This window comes from Mauremys reevesii, linkage group 9, assembly GCF_016161935.1.
Source record: "Mauremys reevesii isolate NIE-2019 linkage group 9, ASM1616193v1, whole genome shotgun sequence".
In the NCBI taxonomy this organism is placed as follows: Eukaryota; Metazoa; Chordata; order Testudines; family Geoemydidae; genus Mauremys; species Mauremys reevesii.
The window spans coordinates 67703770-67720574 of NC_052631.1; the positions used below are offsets into that span (position 1 = coordinate 67703770).

At 40.1% G+C, this 16805-nt stretch overlaps 1 protein-coding gene and 1 long non-coding RNA gene across 11 annotated transcripts in view; both read right to left on the reverse strand.

Moving 5' to 3' along the window:
* DIAPH2 (diaphanous related formin 2) overlaps positions 1-16805 on the reverse strand; it is an 827558-nt gene that overhangs the window by 208965 nt on the left and 601788 nt on the right. For all 10 annotated transcript variants that reach the window (XM_039487835.1, XM_039487836.1, XM_039487834.1 and 7 more), the window contains one exon: positions 586-750. In XM_039487835.1, the coding sequence (XP_039343769.1) occupies positions 586-750 (165 nt within the window). The remainder of the gene's footprint in view (positions 1-585; positions 751-16805) is intronic.
* Positions 933-16805, reverse strand: part of LOC120371718 — an 81201-nt gene continuing 65328 nt past the window's right edge. Inside the window, exon 4 of the long non-coding RNA XR_005584540.1 lies at positions 933-998. This is a non-coding gene — a long non-coding RNA (uncharacterized LOC120371718). The remainder of the gene's footprint in view (positions 999-16805) is intronic.

Sequence of the window (16805 nt, forward strand, 5' to 3'; positions counted from 1 at the left end):
AATAAATTATAATAAAAAAACAAGTCAGACACATCGGTTGGCTAGAATTATAGAATTTAGGACCCAAAGGAGCTTTGGAGGATTCCATTTATCAGAGATATAAAGCTTATTTTGAAGGTTTCTAGCTTTTTGCCTCCTAAACTGCAATATTCTACCAAAAAGCTTTGTCTCTAGATTTCAGAATGATGCAAATGTTGGCATCACCAGTGACAACCATGCAGGTTTTTTATTTAATATTTTTCAAACATGGACCTGCCTGATTTCATGTAGTTTTTTGCGCATTTGTTAAATGTGTGGTATTTTTTCTCAGTTTGTTTTTAAATAGGGAAAATAACATTTTATATGCATACCTAAATAAGAATCAAAGCCAAATGGAACAGGTTGGAACAGAGGCCTGCAAATCAATAGCTCTCAATGAGAAAATAATGTAATCTGTTTCTAAACTGTCAATTAATCTGTCATTCTCTGTTATATGATCAAAACTCAGTCTATTATATCAATGAGCACTTGGGGAAAAAACAACACTGAAAAGTTTGAAGCAAAAAACAATAATGTTGTATCACTGTTTTGTCAGTCTTTACTTACCAAGAACATAGTTCGGAAGTTGCTTAGATCACCAAAAAATTCCTCTATAGTTGTTGCTTTGGGATCAAAGGTAAAGTACTCTCCCAAATTCTCATATAACTTGGTCATGTTGTTATGCATGTTGGACAACTTTTCATACTGGTCTTGGGCGCTCTTAGTAAAGCTGTAAGTTTGTGTTAAGGAAGATTATGCAAATATAACCATCTCAGTGTTAAAACAAACAACAAAATAGCACAAAAATTAAGATTATATTCTCATTTAATTGATATTGCTCTATAATCCAACCTGATATTTACTGATTTTATTGGGGTGGGGGAGAATTATACGTACTCAGGAACACTTCATCACTGGTTTGCAAATTTCCCCTTGTTATGGCCTCTTGTCTAATGGTGAAGATCTTCCTGCTTAGTTACCTGAAAAAAGTAATACTAGACAGTATTAGAGACAAGATGAAACAATCCTGCCATAATGCAATGACTGCTGAGCCCCATTTTGCTTCTGCAATGTCAGTGTGCTCTCCATGGGCGTAGGATTTTATATCCATTTGCACTGAATTGCATCTCATCACCCATAGCCAACTATTGAACTAATCTCTCACTTTGTGGTTTGATTACATCCTTCTGTGTGTTTATTATAGCTCCAATGTTGAACATTGTTGAATTTACACCAAATACCCCCAAAATAAAGACAAAGTAGCAATTTAGGGTGCTGAAAGGTGGAGATTTCCCCCCCTTTTTTTTCCTTTTAAAGATTAGTTGTTTTAAAAAAAAAACTTCTTGAAATCCGAAGAGTTCTGGACTAGCAGGAAGCATCAAGCATAACAAGACAAGGGTTACTGCCTAAAGAAAGACTAGATGCTTTACAACTGTGGCAGAAGTGGCTTGCTGGACTACATTTGAGAATCACTACTTGAAATGTGCAACATTTACAACAATGAACATAAAATATCTAGTGCAAATGGATACTTTAAATTAACCCTGAAGCTGTCAATAAGACAGTCTCATTAATTTGAAGTCAGAGGTTCAAAAAACAAACAAACATTGTCCTCGGATGTGGTGGAAAACATGAGTGATAAAAACAACAAAGAATTAGACATGATATAAAAATGGTCAATCTCTCCTTAAAAGCAGATTGGGAATGAAATGTTAGGGACGTTTACAGGACTCAAGAATGCACAGTATCTGTCCATTGTTTAAAATGTCACAAGTCTGTTGTATACTGCACATATTTATTAGTAACTGAAGAGCGGCTAGAAATCAAGTAGAGATCCACTTGACCTTCACAATAGCTTTCATTAGAAATTTGGTATAATTATCACTTGAAATGAAAGGAAGTCATTTTATATGTAAACACAATATAATCTATTTTCAGAAAATTGTATCTGAGAATATTTCTCGGTTAACACACGTTATTAAGGGAAGAATTAAGATAATTTTCCCGTTGTTTTCCTCAACGGTTATTAACAGTTTCAATACACTTCTCTCTTTTGTTGTTTTAAGATCAGGCACACGCTACCTTTAAAACTGTTAGCCCATGGTTAAACAAGTTCCTCTGACCCAGAACTTCAGTTGAATAAATTGCTGTGCTGTACATAAAAAAAAAAAAAAATTCAACCCACAAACCAAACAATCTGACAGAGAAGTAATCAAGTTGTGACACCCAGGAATAAAGGTAAGGAAATCCAGGCTGAAACTCAATTCTTAACATTTCCATTATACTTAGGTATTGGTGATACCTCAAAAGCCTATGCAATCTTAGAAACCTCCTGCAATGCAATACCAAAGTGAAAAGTGCTCTATCGAAAAAAGTTCTAATATTTTGCTTGAATTTTCCTTGTTTGTTACTAAGTGAGGGAATCAACCCCCTCACTTAAATACAGCATTCTAAGAACAACATAGAGAAGTCCATCCAAGAGAGACCACCTCTTTCTAGGCAATGTATATTTCCAAATCATCTCAAACATATCAGTTCTGTTTCATCTTTCTTCAAAGACTTCCAACGGCTTTTAAGACTAATTTTACTGTAAATCAGGGCTGGCTCCAGGCACCAGCCCAGCAAGCAGCTGCTTGGAGTGGCCAACCACGAGTGGCGGCACATCTGGGTCTTCGGCGGCGGGTCCCTCACTCCCTCTCGGAGCGAAGGACCAACTGTTGAATTGCTGCCGAAGACTGAAGCGGCAGTGGTAGAGCTGCAGATTGCGATCACAGCTTTTTTTTTTTCTTTCTTCTTTTTTCTTTTTGCTGCTTGGGGTGGCAAAAAGCCTGGAGCCGGCCCTGCTGTAAATTATATGCAAATATTTTTTGGAATGAGGGGAAATGACCAAGTAAAATTTATTCCATATAAAGCTTGCTGGTACATCAAAGATACGTTTTCCTGCTGGATGTACATTACTGCTACAACTTAATGAGTGAGACACTCTAAGGTTTGAAATAAGAACTGTGTTTATTGAGTATCAGAGGGGTAGCCGTGTTAGTCTGGTTCTGTAGAAGCAGCAAAGAATCCTGTGGCACCTTATAGACTAACAGATGTTTTGCAGCATGAGCTTTCGTGGGTGAATACCCACTTCTTCGGATGCGTGAATACCCACTTCTTCGGATGCTTGCATCTGAAGAAGTGGGTATTCACCCACGAAAGCTCATGCTGCAAAACATCTGTTAGTCTATAAGGTGCCACAGGATTCTTTGCTGTGTTTATTGATAAACTGTGTGTCCAACTTGGAGCACCCTTTTGGTCTAATTCTGGCATTTTCTACATTTTAAACTTAACAATACTGAGTGTTATGCAATATATACATTGTTACAGAAGAAAAGAATTCCACAGCTGTACAAACAAAAACATAACCTCTTTTTCTATCACTGACGATACTTTAGCGGTATAAGTAGTATGTCAAAATGCTAGAATGCCAAACAAACAAAAAATAAAATCACTATTATCTGCAAACAAAAAAAAAAAAAAGAGGAAAACTGGTTAGATTACAAGGTGGATGAGACATACCCACAAAGTTTGTTTAGAACAGACATCTAGGCATAAAAAACACTACATTGAAGAAGCAAATGGGCTATCTATGATGAGTTTTTCGCTACTAGTACTTATGTTCCACCGTGCCTTGCCTATACACAGTATGTATAATTCTTATCAGGAAAAAACGACTAAGACAACTTAAACTACACAAGATTTTCTTTATAAAGTCTTGAAGTGTTCAGGTTGCTCTTTGTGTTTTATGGAGTGCTACATAATGTGTTTTCCTGCTAGTTTCTAACATCCATTGACATAAAAAAATATAAATCAGTAAGATGGGGGGAAAAGGTGCATCATAATGTAGTATAAACTAATTACATTTTTAAAATAGTAAAAAATTCCATGCTAACCCTAAACTAGAGGTTATGAGCTTTTTTAGGTACATATATATCAGCAATGCCTACTGTTTTCCAATTCAGTTGTCCACAATTTACCCACAGTGGAGCTTGGACTGCTACAAACTCACATTTTACATAAGACTGATTTGGAGTAGCTCTGTCTCCACTAAAAATTAGGATATACACAAATGAATGAGAGGTTGGCATTGACAAAGCATTGGGGCCTAGCACATTTGTGGGCAGCAATGGCACATTCCTGGATTGAGGGTTTCACACAGACTAGAGAATTTTTTATTAAAGCCTGCATTACCTTTGCTGGTACACACATTAGTGGCTGTGAGCCACTGTCCTGAACAACCTACTCAGCAAATTTCTCTTGGGGAAAAAAAAATACATTAGCCTACACAATTCTACAAGTTCCTTCTATCCTCCCCTTAACAAAATAAGCTGTGTGAGGACTGTGGGAATGGAATTCTTCTTCCTCCAATCCAGTGAGTAGGAAAAGGGACACTTCTGCAGCCACTACTACAGCCCTTGGGCTTCAGTAACAGCCATGGTCCATGGAACTGCCCGTCATGAAGTTTGACTCTTTGCACAAGACTTTGCTGAGTTCCTATTCATGGCCTTTTCTCTATCTGCCTGCCCAAAACTGTGCAGATGAACTACAACACTCACTCTATGTTGCTGTAATGGAATTTCAAGGACATATTTTTACCATGAGTTAACTCATCACCTTACAGAAAATAAAGCAACATATTAAAGATGTGAGGAACTACAAAGTTACATACACTGTTATATTCCCTCAAAATTAGTGTTATATTATCAACAAGCATAAATCACCCCAAAATACTTAAAGCTAATAAAAATTATCACCAAAAAAGTGAACTTGCATGCTTCATTTGAAGAATAAGAAACTGAGATGCAAAATCTGAAACTACAAAGCTATTAAAATGATTGATAACTGTATTGTTGTTATAACTCAACAAACTCCTTTTCCTAATACAGCCTTGAGTTTAAAACCTGATTCCACTGAAGTCGATGGAAGTTTTGCCATTGTCTTCAGTGTACTGCCTTTTCTTGACTGTTAAGATTGTATGTTTTGAAGATGATTGCTCAAGCAACAAGTGAAGGGAATTTTATTTGCCAGTGTCTCTGTTTGTCTCTACCACAAATTCTTTTGGGTGGTGCCCTGTTCCACTCTGTCACTTTCCCATGGTAGAACACTGACTGAGGTTAAGCACCTCCTTTCTAGAAGTGTGCATGAGCACTAAGCATAGTTTTCGTGTAGCAAGACAGTGATGGAAACTTGAGTTATTGTTCAGCTGAAGAGGACTGTTGTAGGTTTTATATACTGTCTCTTTAAGCGCAAGGATGACAAGTAACGACAACCAGTCATCTATTTTGTCTGGCTCCAGTAAGGTTTAGGATGTTAAACACACCTACCTACAACTGCAATGTCATGTTTAGTATCATGTCAGATAATAGGCATACCTGGCTACCTCTTTAAACATCTGGGCTAAGGACTTCTACTGCCCTAAGCAAACTGTAAAATGACTTCCATGAATGTTTTGGGACCATGAAGTGGGTTTTTTTTTCCCCACGAAAGCTTATGCCCAAATAAGTCTGTTAGTCTTTAAGGTGCCACCGGACTCTTCGTTGTTTTTATGGTTACAGACAGCTACACCTCCGATGAATGTTTTTCTGTCTTTGCTGTGGTCTTTGCTTAATTTTCAGCCTTGATTTTGCTAGGTTTCTAGACAAATTCCACATGTTCCACAGGAACATGACTTCTATTTTGGGGCATGTGGGGGAAAAGAGGGTATTTGTTTCATTAGCTGTTTCATTCCTTAGGCTAGAAAATACTCCACCAAGCTAATAACTCAACTGTATCTGATCACCAGCTATGTAACATTCCATACATTATCCACAGTAAAGCTTTGAGATTTTTATTTTATTAGGTCACAGATAAAGTGTTTAGTATATGCATTTTATATACCCTTCAGTCTACTTCCTTCTCTCATTTTAATTTTACTGCAGATGGCAACTGCTTTTAAATCAGAGTTTGAGAATTTCTGAGTACCAAATTAGAATGTTTGAAGTGGCATTATTTTAGTCTAGAATAATAATAACAACAACAACAATAAAAGAGATGATTTAAAAAGCCATCTGTTTCCTTCTAATTTTCAACTACACTTAACCTTCAGACAGAACATAAAATAAAAGGTTCAGTAATTGAAATGAAAAAAAAATGAATTTTATTAGATAATATAGTATTACACATTGCATGACTTCTCACCAAATAACTCTAAAGTAACCTCAAATGTAAGCATTCAGTTAAACAAGCCATACAAGAAGAATGTTCTCTCTCAAAGCACTAAGAGGTAGGGAAGTGGCGCTTCCATTAACAGATTATTCGGCTAACTAGGACCTTTCACTTTAAAATGTCATGTGTCTGCTACATTAGTGTTTTCCCTTTGGAGAAACTGCTCATTTTAATCAGTTGAGCTGCCATATTAAAACTGCTGTCTGATTCTCTTGTTACTTTGACATGGAAGACCAACATGTAGGCAAACAAGTAAGTGTTCAGATACGGAAAGATATATAAATAAGGCTACGTTTATGTCACAGAGGTCATGGAAGTCAGGGAATCTATGACTTCCAGAAACCTCCAACATTCTCTGCTTCAGCTCCAGGGGCTGCAGGACTCTGGAGCTGGCAGCCAGCAGGGCCCTGGCAGGGTTCCAGTGACTTCTCTGACAGCAGTGACAGGGGCCCCCCTGCAAGGTTCCAGTGACATGTGACAGACTCCTGAGGGGGTCCGGTCCTTCTGAGGGTTCCAGTGACAAGCAACAGCCTTGTGTGGAGGGAGGGGGACACCTCGAGCAAGTGGCTGAGGGGGTCCTGTTTTCTCTTTGGGAAATATGGTTACCTTGCAGCTCCCAGCTGCCATGGGAAGAGAGGTGAAAAGAAATGTTCAGTCATTTCATCAATGAGCTTCATACTTGGAAACCTACAAAATGACTATCATTTGCTGGTATTTTACCAAAGTCCTGAAAAAGCTCACCAAATTAAGCAACTGGTGGATATACATGCCACACTATTGCATACTGTCAAGCATACAATAATAATTATCACCCAGTGAGTACAAAGTGTGATTGTGAATCACTATATGCCTGTGGTGGGAAAATCACCTCTGCTACCTTGGGGTCTATTGGTTTCTTTCATATAATACATAAATCAGAAATGGGCATAGGGAAGTCAAGTTCAAAGAACAAAAACTGCAGGTCCAGCTTTGAGGGGAGGTTTACTTCAAGTTCAAGAACATGGTCCTAGTTTTCTAAATCTCCCTGCAATTTGGGTCTGAGCTGCCACGTGTTCAGTAACCCTGACACTGCATATTTGAAGGAATGACAGGGATAATCAAAGCAAGTAAAAGATTGGCAAGAGCTGGAGACACATAAACTTATGCTCAAATAAATTTGTTAGTCTCTAAGGTGCCACAAGTACTCCTGTTCTTTTTACCTTTTTAAGTATACCAGCACATTGAGACAGCAGCTAACTCAGTCCTGAGCCCTGTAGGGTTCCCTCCCCCACCCCCGCTCTGTGGAGAAGGGGTACAGAAGCAGGGGGGGCACCCTGACATTAGCACCCCTTCCCACCCCCACACAGAAAGTAGGAGGCTCCGGGGAGCAGCTCCAAGGCAGAGGGCAGGAGCAACACATGGCAGTGGGGGGAGGGACAGCTGAACTGCCCGATAATTGATAGCCTGCTGGGCGGCTACTGCACAGGGAACTTAGGGGAGCAGAGAGCTGATAGGGGGGTTCCGGTCCACCTGGGTTCCAAGACCCGACCAGCTAGCTCCAATGGGCTGCTCTTTCTGCAAGCAGTGGACAAAGAAGGCAGCTGACAAACAACGTTATAAGAGAGCATTGCACAACTTTAAACAAACGTTCTCTAATTGATAGAACATAACGAAACAACATTAACCAGGACAACTTTAAGTGAGGAGTTACTGTAGGAGATTTTTGAAATAATTTAGTCCTATCTAATTGGAATTAGGTGGGTTTGGAAAGAAAACTGGTAGGTAAATTATCTGATTCAGATGAAACTCAAATGACACTTTAGGAAGGAAACTGGGGTGTGGCCGTAAGGAAATCTTGTCGTGGTAGAATATAGTGAAAGGAGGGTCTGCCATTAAGGACGCAATTTCTCAGACTCAGTGGGCTGATATAATAGGCACTAAGAAGGCTTTATTCACAGACAAATTGAGTAAGGAGCAGGTCACCATTGGTTCAAAAAGAGGTTTCATAAGACTTGTAAGAACTGAATTAAAGTCCCAAACTGGGATCAAAATATTTCCCAATCCTTTCATGAACCTTACAGTTGTAGAGTGAGCAAACAGTGAGAACACCTCAATTGTGAAATGAAAAGCTGTTAAAGCAGCCAAATGAGCCCTGAGATAACTATTTTTTTTATTATTATTATTTTTTTTTAGCTGTAGCAGGTAATCGACAACAAGCAGAAGCAAGGCAGATTCAGGAACTACTTTCCGGAGTCTGCACGAGTGGCTAAGTCTCCACTTTTGAAATTAAGTATTTCAGATAGAATATTTCCTACTATGAAGTAATATGTGTTGTACCTCTGTAGAACAGGCTAACTCTACCGAAACGTACCATTGGGGGGCCATGAGGTGGAGAATTCTCCGATTAGGATGCAGCAGCTGACCAGCATCCTAGGAGAAAAGTGGTTGGAAGATTTATCAATGAACAAAATTGCTAGGTGAACTGCGGATAAGAATACCATACCAGCTTCAACCACATCGGGACTATTATGATAACTCTGGCCTTGTCCTTTCTGATTTTGTTCACCATTCTGAGGATCACAGGTGCTGGGGGAAATGTAAAATGGCCTCTTCGTCCAATGGAGGAGCTCCAATTCGTTGTTGTGGAGGGTGATTTCTTAGGGTGAACATCTTCCCTGTACCATGAGAGCATCAAGGTGCTCTCCCCATATTAATAGAGATGCATCCGTGGTTATGGTTAACATTGGCATTGGTTGAAGGAGGGGAATTCCTGCAGCTATGTGCTTCCACTAGTTTAGTGAGGGTTTTGCCTATTGAAGAACTGACACCTGTTTGTCTAGGCTGTGTCTGTTTGGCAAGTAAACTGATCTGAGCCATACCTTGAAATTGTGAAGGTGTAATCTCACATGTTCTGTGACAAAAGCACAAGATGTCAAGTGACCTACAAGTTGAAGACTATTTCTGACTGAAGGCTCCCTTGAATAGTTCTGACAAGGTTTGACTGTGTTATAAATCTGTCCATGGGAAGGAAGGCCCTGCATGCTAAGGAATCCCTACAAATTGTACACTCTATAGGGGAGTTTGTATGGATTTTCCCACATTCAACTGACAATCTAAGTCCAAGAGCAGAAAATAGTGCCTTCTATATGGTGGCCAACACCTCTTGGTACAACACCTCTTGGAACAACCAATCGTCAAGGTAGAGGAAAACTCTGATTAACTGACGATGCAGACAGGCAGCCACTACTGCTAGAACCTTTCAGAATGATCTCGGAGCTGATGGTAGTTCAAATAGGAGTACCTGGTACTGAAAATGATCCTCGCCTATGACAAAACAAAAGGAACCTTCTGTGGGACAGGTGTACATGGAAGAATGAGTCTTGAAGGTCGAGAGCTGAAAAGCATTCCCTGAATTTAGAGAAGGAATTATAGGTGTCAGTCACCATCCATCCTGAACTTTTAAGACCACACAGATTTGTTTAGGAGTCTTAAATGTAAGACTTGTCTCCACCAATAGTTTTTCTTTGGCACAAGGAAGTTGTAGACGTCCTGTCCCTTGTGCTGAGAGGAGACTGGCTTTATCACTCTGATACAAAGCAGGGAGTTTATTTCCTGTTTTAGTAAGAGCTCAAGAAAAGGGTACCTGGAGAGGGCCAAGGAAGAGGAATGAGGAGAAGGGAGGGAGGTAAAATAAATGGAGTAGCCCACTGATATTATTTTCAGCACTCACTTGTCCGAGGTGATACACTCCCATGCTTATCAGAAATGGAAGAGTCAGACTCCAAATGGAGGGAAGCAGGCAAACAGTTGCAGCTGACAGATTAAGGAGAGGGGAGGAGCCAAACCCTCAACCATCTCATCAAAAATGCTGCTTCAAAGATGAAGTTGGCTGCAAAATTGTGTCAGGTGGGTTAGAATCTCTCTATCTGGAGCCTATGTCTCTTTCTTGGAGGATCCACTGGTCTCTGAAACCCAAAGAATTGCATCAGGTGGGATTATGGAGCCATTTGCAATCTACTGAATTTTCTTTTGCTCCCAGGAGTGTAGATGACCAATGAATATATGACCCTGAAGTCTTTAAGAGAATGTAGTGATTTGGTATTCTAGGCAAAAAAACTTCAGTCCATCAAATGGGAGATCCTCTACTGTATTCTGGACTTCTCTGGGGAATCCTGACAACCAGAGCCAGGATGCCCTGTGCATCATCACTGCTGTGGAGATGGAATGGGCTGCAGTATCTGCAGCTTCTAAAGGCTCCTGGCCAGTAACTGTCCTGCAGCAATGGTACCCTGACATTGTTCCCTTTGGTCTGAAGGAAAGGGTTCAATAAAAGAACCAAATTTTACACAATTTGTAAAGTTATATTTGGCTACCAGTGCCTGGTAATTTGTGATGTGGAATTATAAGGTTGCAGATGAGAGACTTTTTTCACATCCAGATGCTTCTGATCTCTGTCGCACAGAATGGAATTACACCAATATTATTTTTGCCCCATTCACTCTCTGAATCAACTACAAGACAGTTGGGTGCAGTGTGGGAAAATAGGAACTCAGAGTTCTTGATGGGAACATAATACTTTTTATCGTCTGTCTTACACATAGGTATTAGTGTGGCTGGGGTTTGCCAAATCGTTTTTGCACGTTCCAGCAGAGCCTCACTGATAGGAAGGTGTAGCAGAGTGAAGAATATCAAACAGTTCGTGTAGTGATTCTTCTGCCTCCATGAGAGGTATCTACAGGGAGTCTGCCACCCATTTAATGAGGTCTTGAAATTGCCAAATATCACTGGTGAAGGACAGAGGAGAAGGCATTACTGCCTCATCTGGTGATGAGGACAAGATGGTGGCCCGATGGGCAGCTTATTTGTCTGTCCTAGCCTCTTGATCCTCAAATGTATCCTCCACTTGAGTGGTGTACCAGGAAGGAGAACCCTGAGTCTTCCTATCGTCTCAATGGGAGAGGGTCAGGGTCCTGGAGAACAGTTGGTGATAAGCTGCCCAGGGGTCCCAATGTGGTTATTGAGAACCATATGGGGAAAAGGGTGCCATCCAGGGTTGTTCTCACCAAGAATGATGAGCTCCTCAGAAATCCTCCCAGTCTCTTCAAGAAAGGGGGCTTGTAAGTGAGTATATAGGAGAATCCTGGACAAAGATTGATGATACTGAAGGGAGGTCTCCATCACTGACCTCCTCTTCCTCTAACGGGGTAGCTATGACCAAAAAGTGAGGTGAATCAGATGGTACTGGAGATGTTTAAGAGGGTTGAGACTGAGTGGTTCGCAGGACAGAGAGATGCTGGGTATTTGCAAGCAGTGGAGACTGACTCAGCAGTCTCCGATAAGTCCTTCGGATACCTAAAGTCTTGAAGTACTGAGCGGAGTTGTGGCACCTAGTGGAGTTATATGGTATGACAGACAGAATGGTATGCCTGTCAATGCGGGACAGAACTGAGGGTTTTGAGTACTTCGCAGAAGGCACTGACTTAGATGGAGGCTTAGTCTGACATGGTACCAAAGAACCCTATAGGGGTTCCAGGAGAGGGGCTAAGTCAGACCATACTGGTCTTCTGTGTTTGCTCTGACCATCTCTGCTAGAAAGTACCACAGGCTTTTCAGAGCCATGCTTACTCTTAGAAGAGCTATGGGATTTTCCCACCTGACTCTGGTACCAGAGGAGTGCTTTGCTTCCGCAGTACCATTCCTCAAGGTTGAAGTCTCTGAAGTTGTTCACTTGCTCAGAGAGCAAGGTCCTTTTGAGATGGAGCTCCTCCTCTTAGGACCTCTCTACAGGTGAGGCAGTGTTTGAACTGTGCATGCGCCTCTTAGGGAGGACCTCCTGGGAAGAAATACAATAGTCTTCCAAATAACTAACACACTCACTAACTAAAAACTCAAATAAACTTAAGCTAGACCAAAGTCAGCAAGTATCAGAGGCACATGAAATGCATATACATGAAGCTGCATCTCTGGCTAAGGTGGAAGAGAAAGAACTGAAGGTGGATCACCCACGCAGCCTGAGATAACCTCGGTGAGGGGCACCAAGTTATTGACAGTGCATGCAAGGGCTGAACAGACACTGGTAATGAAAATCTCCATTTGAAAGTGCATCAAAAGTAGAGAATTGATAGGGACACTTGAAAAAGTACACTCAGTTCTCCCTTCTAAAAGATTTACCAACAGTACTGAACATAGTAAGGACTAGCCAATACTAGAGATTGTAACAGAGGCCTTACATTTAACTTCTATGGAACAAACCTCAGTACATACTTAAACATCAAGCACATATGAAATGTCATTATTTTACCCATCCTGTTCAAAAATGTATTTTAATGGTCAAAAATGTAGATGAACCATTACAGAGGCAGCCACTAGAACAGAAGTCCTGACATCTGTTGGGGTATCCATTATAAGCATGCATTGTAAATTAAATGTAAAGACTAACTCCAAGCTGCAGCACTATACACAATGTTTCAGCTCTCACACATTCTTAAACTGCATGTACATCCTATTATGTGGGGTTTTCCCTGTCTTTTAAAAAAAGAAGCAAAGAGAACTCATTTAAAAACAAGTTTTCATAATAAAAGATCCTGTTTTATTTCTAAAGTAAGCTATTGTGTAAGCTCTGGAGTATAATAGGAGGAGAATAATGACATGAAATTGTGGGGGGAGGGAGGAGTGTGTTTTTTAAATAAAATGTATTTAGTTAGTGTTTGAGAGAGGTGCTAGATTCACATCTTTATTTACATACCACAGGTTTAGCTTGGGTAGCAACAAGCTTCCTCACACATCCATCTAACAACAAGGACAAGGAACAAGACACGTCACTTGATCAACCAATGTGTCTCTACTTTATTTTGGAGGACAACTTTCTAAGGATGTGTAGGTAATTAAGTCTCTATGCCATCTGATCCTTGGACTCTTTGATGAGACTTTCAATAACATGGCAATTAAGGGTTTGAAAACATGTCGACATACAAATGGTCAAATTCCAATATTTTTGTTATATATCTATTTGTATTATCATAATCCCTTTGGTCATTACCATCCATTGAATGGTATTTATTTTTTAAACGTTATCATAAAATTCAAATATATGTAATGACCTACTGGGTCCACCAACTTTGTTAATGAGTAACCACTTAGTGAAAACAGTGGATTAATTTGTTTTCATCTCAGTTCCATAGTTGTTTAAGATGCATAACCATTTTTCTTTAAGTTTCTTCAGGTACACACCTAACTATGGTCTTAACTAAGTGGTGTGGATCTGCAGGTCTTAAAAAGGGACATACACACCACAAAGTAGCTATGTGAAAGACAAGTACCAGAGGGGTAGCCATGTTAGTCTGGATCTGTAAAAAGCAACAAGAAGTCCTGTTTCACCTTACAGACTAACAGATGTATTGGAGCATAGGCTTTCGTGGGTGAACACCCATTTCGTCAGACGCTTGTGGTGGACAGACAGCTCATCAAGGTTACTATGATGCAGATATGGAAAGAACCTATGTAGATTACATTTCAAACAATTTTTTTCCTATTAACTTTTTATGGCTATTCTAAAATCCCAGTTAAAAGAGACATTATTACTCTAATCATCAGACTCTAACCATTAAAAATCAGTGTTATACGTTTATAACAAATTGCTCAAACACATTAGGGAAGAGATACATTTTAGGATACAAATGTTCCTTATTTTCACTGGGCTAAGATGTTGTGCATTAAAATTTCTAAAGGAACTATATCTCATAATACCCAATTCTTCTCAAATGCCTTAAATCTATTGTATGGAAATAACACACTTGATTCCTTTTCTGTTAAAGAATCTGAATGAATCCAGGATCAAATGAATGAAGAGGAAAGAAGTTTGAGCTTAGGAAAAAAAACAGTCTTGCTGCAGTGAAGCTGACTTAAATTACAGATGCTGATTGTGGGAAACATTTGTGCTCTTAGGCACAAGCAAAGCATCGAATGCATACTCACTGAACAGTCAACATCTCCTGAATGTAAATCCACTAACTGTAGAAAATATTTGTATATCTGCACATTGATTAACAATACTGCACATAAATGGTCAGCAATCAGATACCTGGAAAACTCATGAGGAAGGATCAATATCCTTGTCAATCATAAAACAAATATGTTTATAAACATAGTATGAAAAAATATTTGTTCAACAGGAGGAATAAACCATGCATTCCTGACTAGATGGCCTGAATATTACCAAATCCTACTTGATTAGTGCAGAACAGCACTGAAAAATGTTAGACAGAAGAGAGAAACTTTTAACAGTGGTGCTCTAGGGTAGTGTATATATGTATTCAGATACAGATATGCACACGTACCAACTTTCACATGGTAAATAAGCACCCCGACTTTCACAATAAGTCAAAAATCAAGCTAATCCCATTTCAAAACAAGGCGAAAACAAGCCAATCCCTAAGAACCTCAATGCCCTGTGACTAGATCCCCCAGCATGCAGTCTGGGACTGTGGTGGGCCCGCTGTGCATCCCAACTCTCTCCCCCGCTTACCCCTGCTTGCCCTCCCTTCCTGGTAGCCGATAAAAAAAAAAAGCAATAAGCTACAAGCCAAACAAGCAACAAGCTAAACAAGCAAAAAACTAGCCAACAAGCAACTCATAAGCCAAAAACAAGCCCAAATTCTGATTTTTTTTCGTGGGTTTTGCATGTTTGAATACACACTCGCAGATGTCATATGCTCTTCTTCACCATACATTACAGTGTGTGGGAAAAAGAGAAAGGTGGCTATGCACCATGCAGCCCCCAAGGGACAAACATTGGCAACCTATGTTGGTTTATATTGGGCGTGAATCAACTAGAGAAGACATCTATTCCTTTGCTCTGCCCTACGCCACAGAATAGTACATAACATAAACTGCTCATACACTAAAATCAGCAAAGAGTCCTGTGGCACCTTATAGACTAACAGACGTTTTGGAGCATGCGCTTTCGTGGGTGAATACCCACTTCATCGGATACACTGATCCTGATTGTTTCAGCATGAATTCTGCTGCTGTAACAAGACTAATAGAACAATACTGCCAGTATTGTGGGATAGGAGTTCCAGGGGTAAGTCTACGCTGCAGCTGGGAGTGAAGCTCCCAGCCTAGGCAGACAGACTTGTGTTAGAAGGGCTTGCTCTAGAGTGCTAAACTCAGCTGTGTGGATGCTGCAGCCTGCTGGAGGCTCATGTAGGCACCAGAGCTCAGACCCTCCCCTTATCCCACACAGTCCTCTGGGTCCGAGCTCAGGTGGCTAGTCTGAGCCTCCACTGGTGACAACGTCCACACAGCTATTTTTGGCACACTAGTGTGAATCCTGATAGATGCTGGGTTTGAGTCAAATTCTATGACAGATGAAACAATCTTCAGTAGTGAGCCTTGATTTTCCACTCTGCCTAAGGGAGAAGTGGAGAGAGGTTCTCTCTGGAAGCCTTGTTTTCGTAAAGACTGCACTCTCATCAGTAAGGCACCACAGCTCCCTTTAGTGAGTCAGACTCCCAAAGAGATTCAGGTATTCCCTCTCAACTTAACAGAGTATGCAAGGAACTCTCCTTGGTCCTAGTTTTCCCTTTTCCCAATGGTTGCTGCCATTCCACATTATTAGGAGAACTGGAACAGGTAAGTATTAGAACTCAGTGGGACTGTACTCCTTACCATAAACAGACTGATGGCCACATCATATTTACAGCAAATTTCCCCCCCCAAAATGTGTGAAAGGGAATGATTTGGACTATTGTGACATTATCTAATTAGAATATGACCATACGAATCATTGTTGCTACCACTGTTATGTAATTGCAACAAATCTTATACAAAGTGAATCAAGAAAGGTGTCAATAGAAAGGGTTAAGTGGCTCACAGGCTAAATGACCCAGAGTCAACTTTTAGACACATGTTAGAAAAGTATGTGAATGGTAATTAGGGCCATTCCATGTTAGATAGGCTAGAACTTTGAAATGCAAACCTCTATTGTTAGAAAATCGGAGGTGATACTAATTGTATGTGTTTTTTATATCTTGTTAGATGTTAGCCATGTAAACAGACAGTTCCTGTCTATCACTATAGCAATGGATTCAGAGATCAAAAGGGAATATTAACATTTAGATGAATCTTGGGTCAAACAGTATCATTGTCCATAAGTTTCTTTAAAGTTTGTGATAAACTGCTTTATGGATAAATTACCTTATGTTAATCCCTGTCGCTAATTACCAGTAATGCTTAGGAAATAGGTCTACATCAAAGTCTCCATGATGGCCTATTGTTCGCCTAAGGATTCTGAGCTGTCAAAAGAAGGCGTGGAACGGTATAAAACCACCTTGGGTCCTGAACCTTTTAATCTCAGATCTGCTTGATGCTTCATGAAGGGTAAGCTTAAGTCATAAGACAGTGATCTCCAGTCCTATCTGGATCACCCTGAGTATGAACATTGGACTACAACCTATGGACTAATTCTGAAAGAACTCTTTGCAAATACAAAGCTCACCATCTTTACTATGAATCTGATCTCAGAACTCTACTCGTGTCTGTATGTATACTGATCTTTTAAC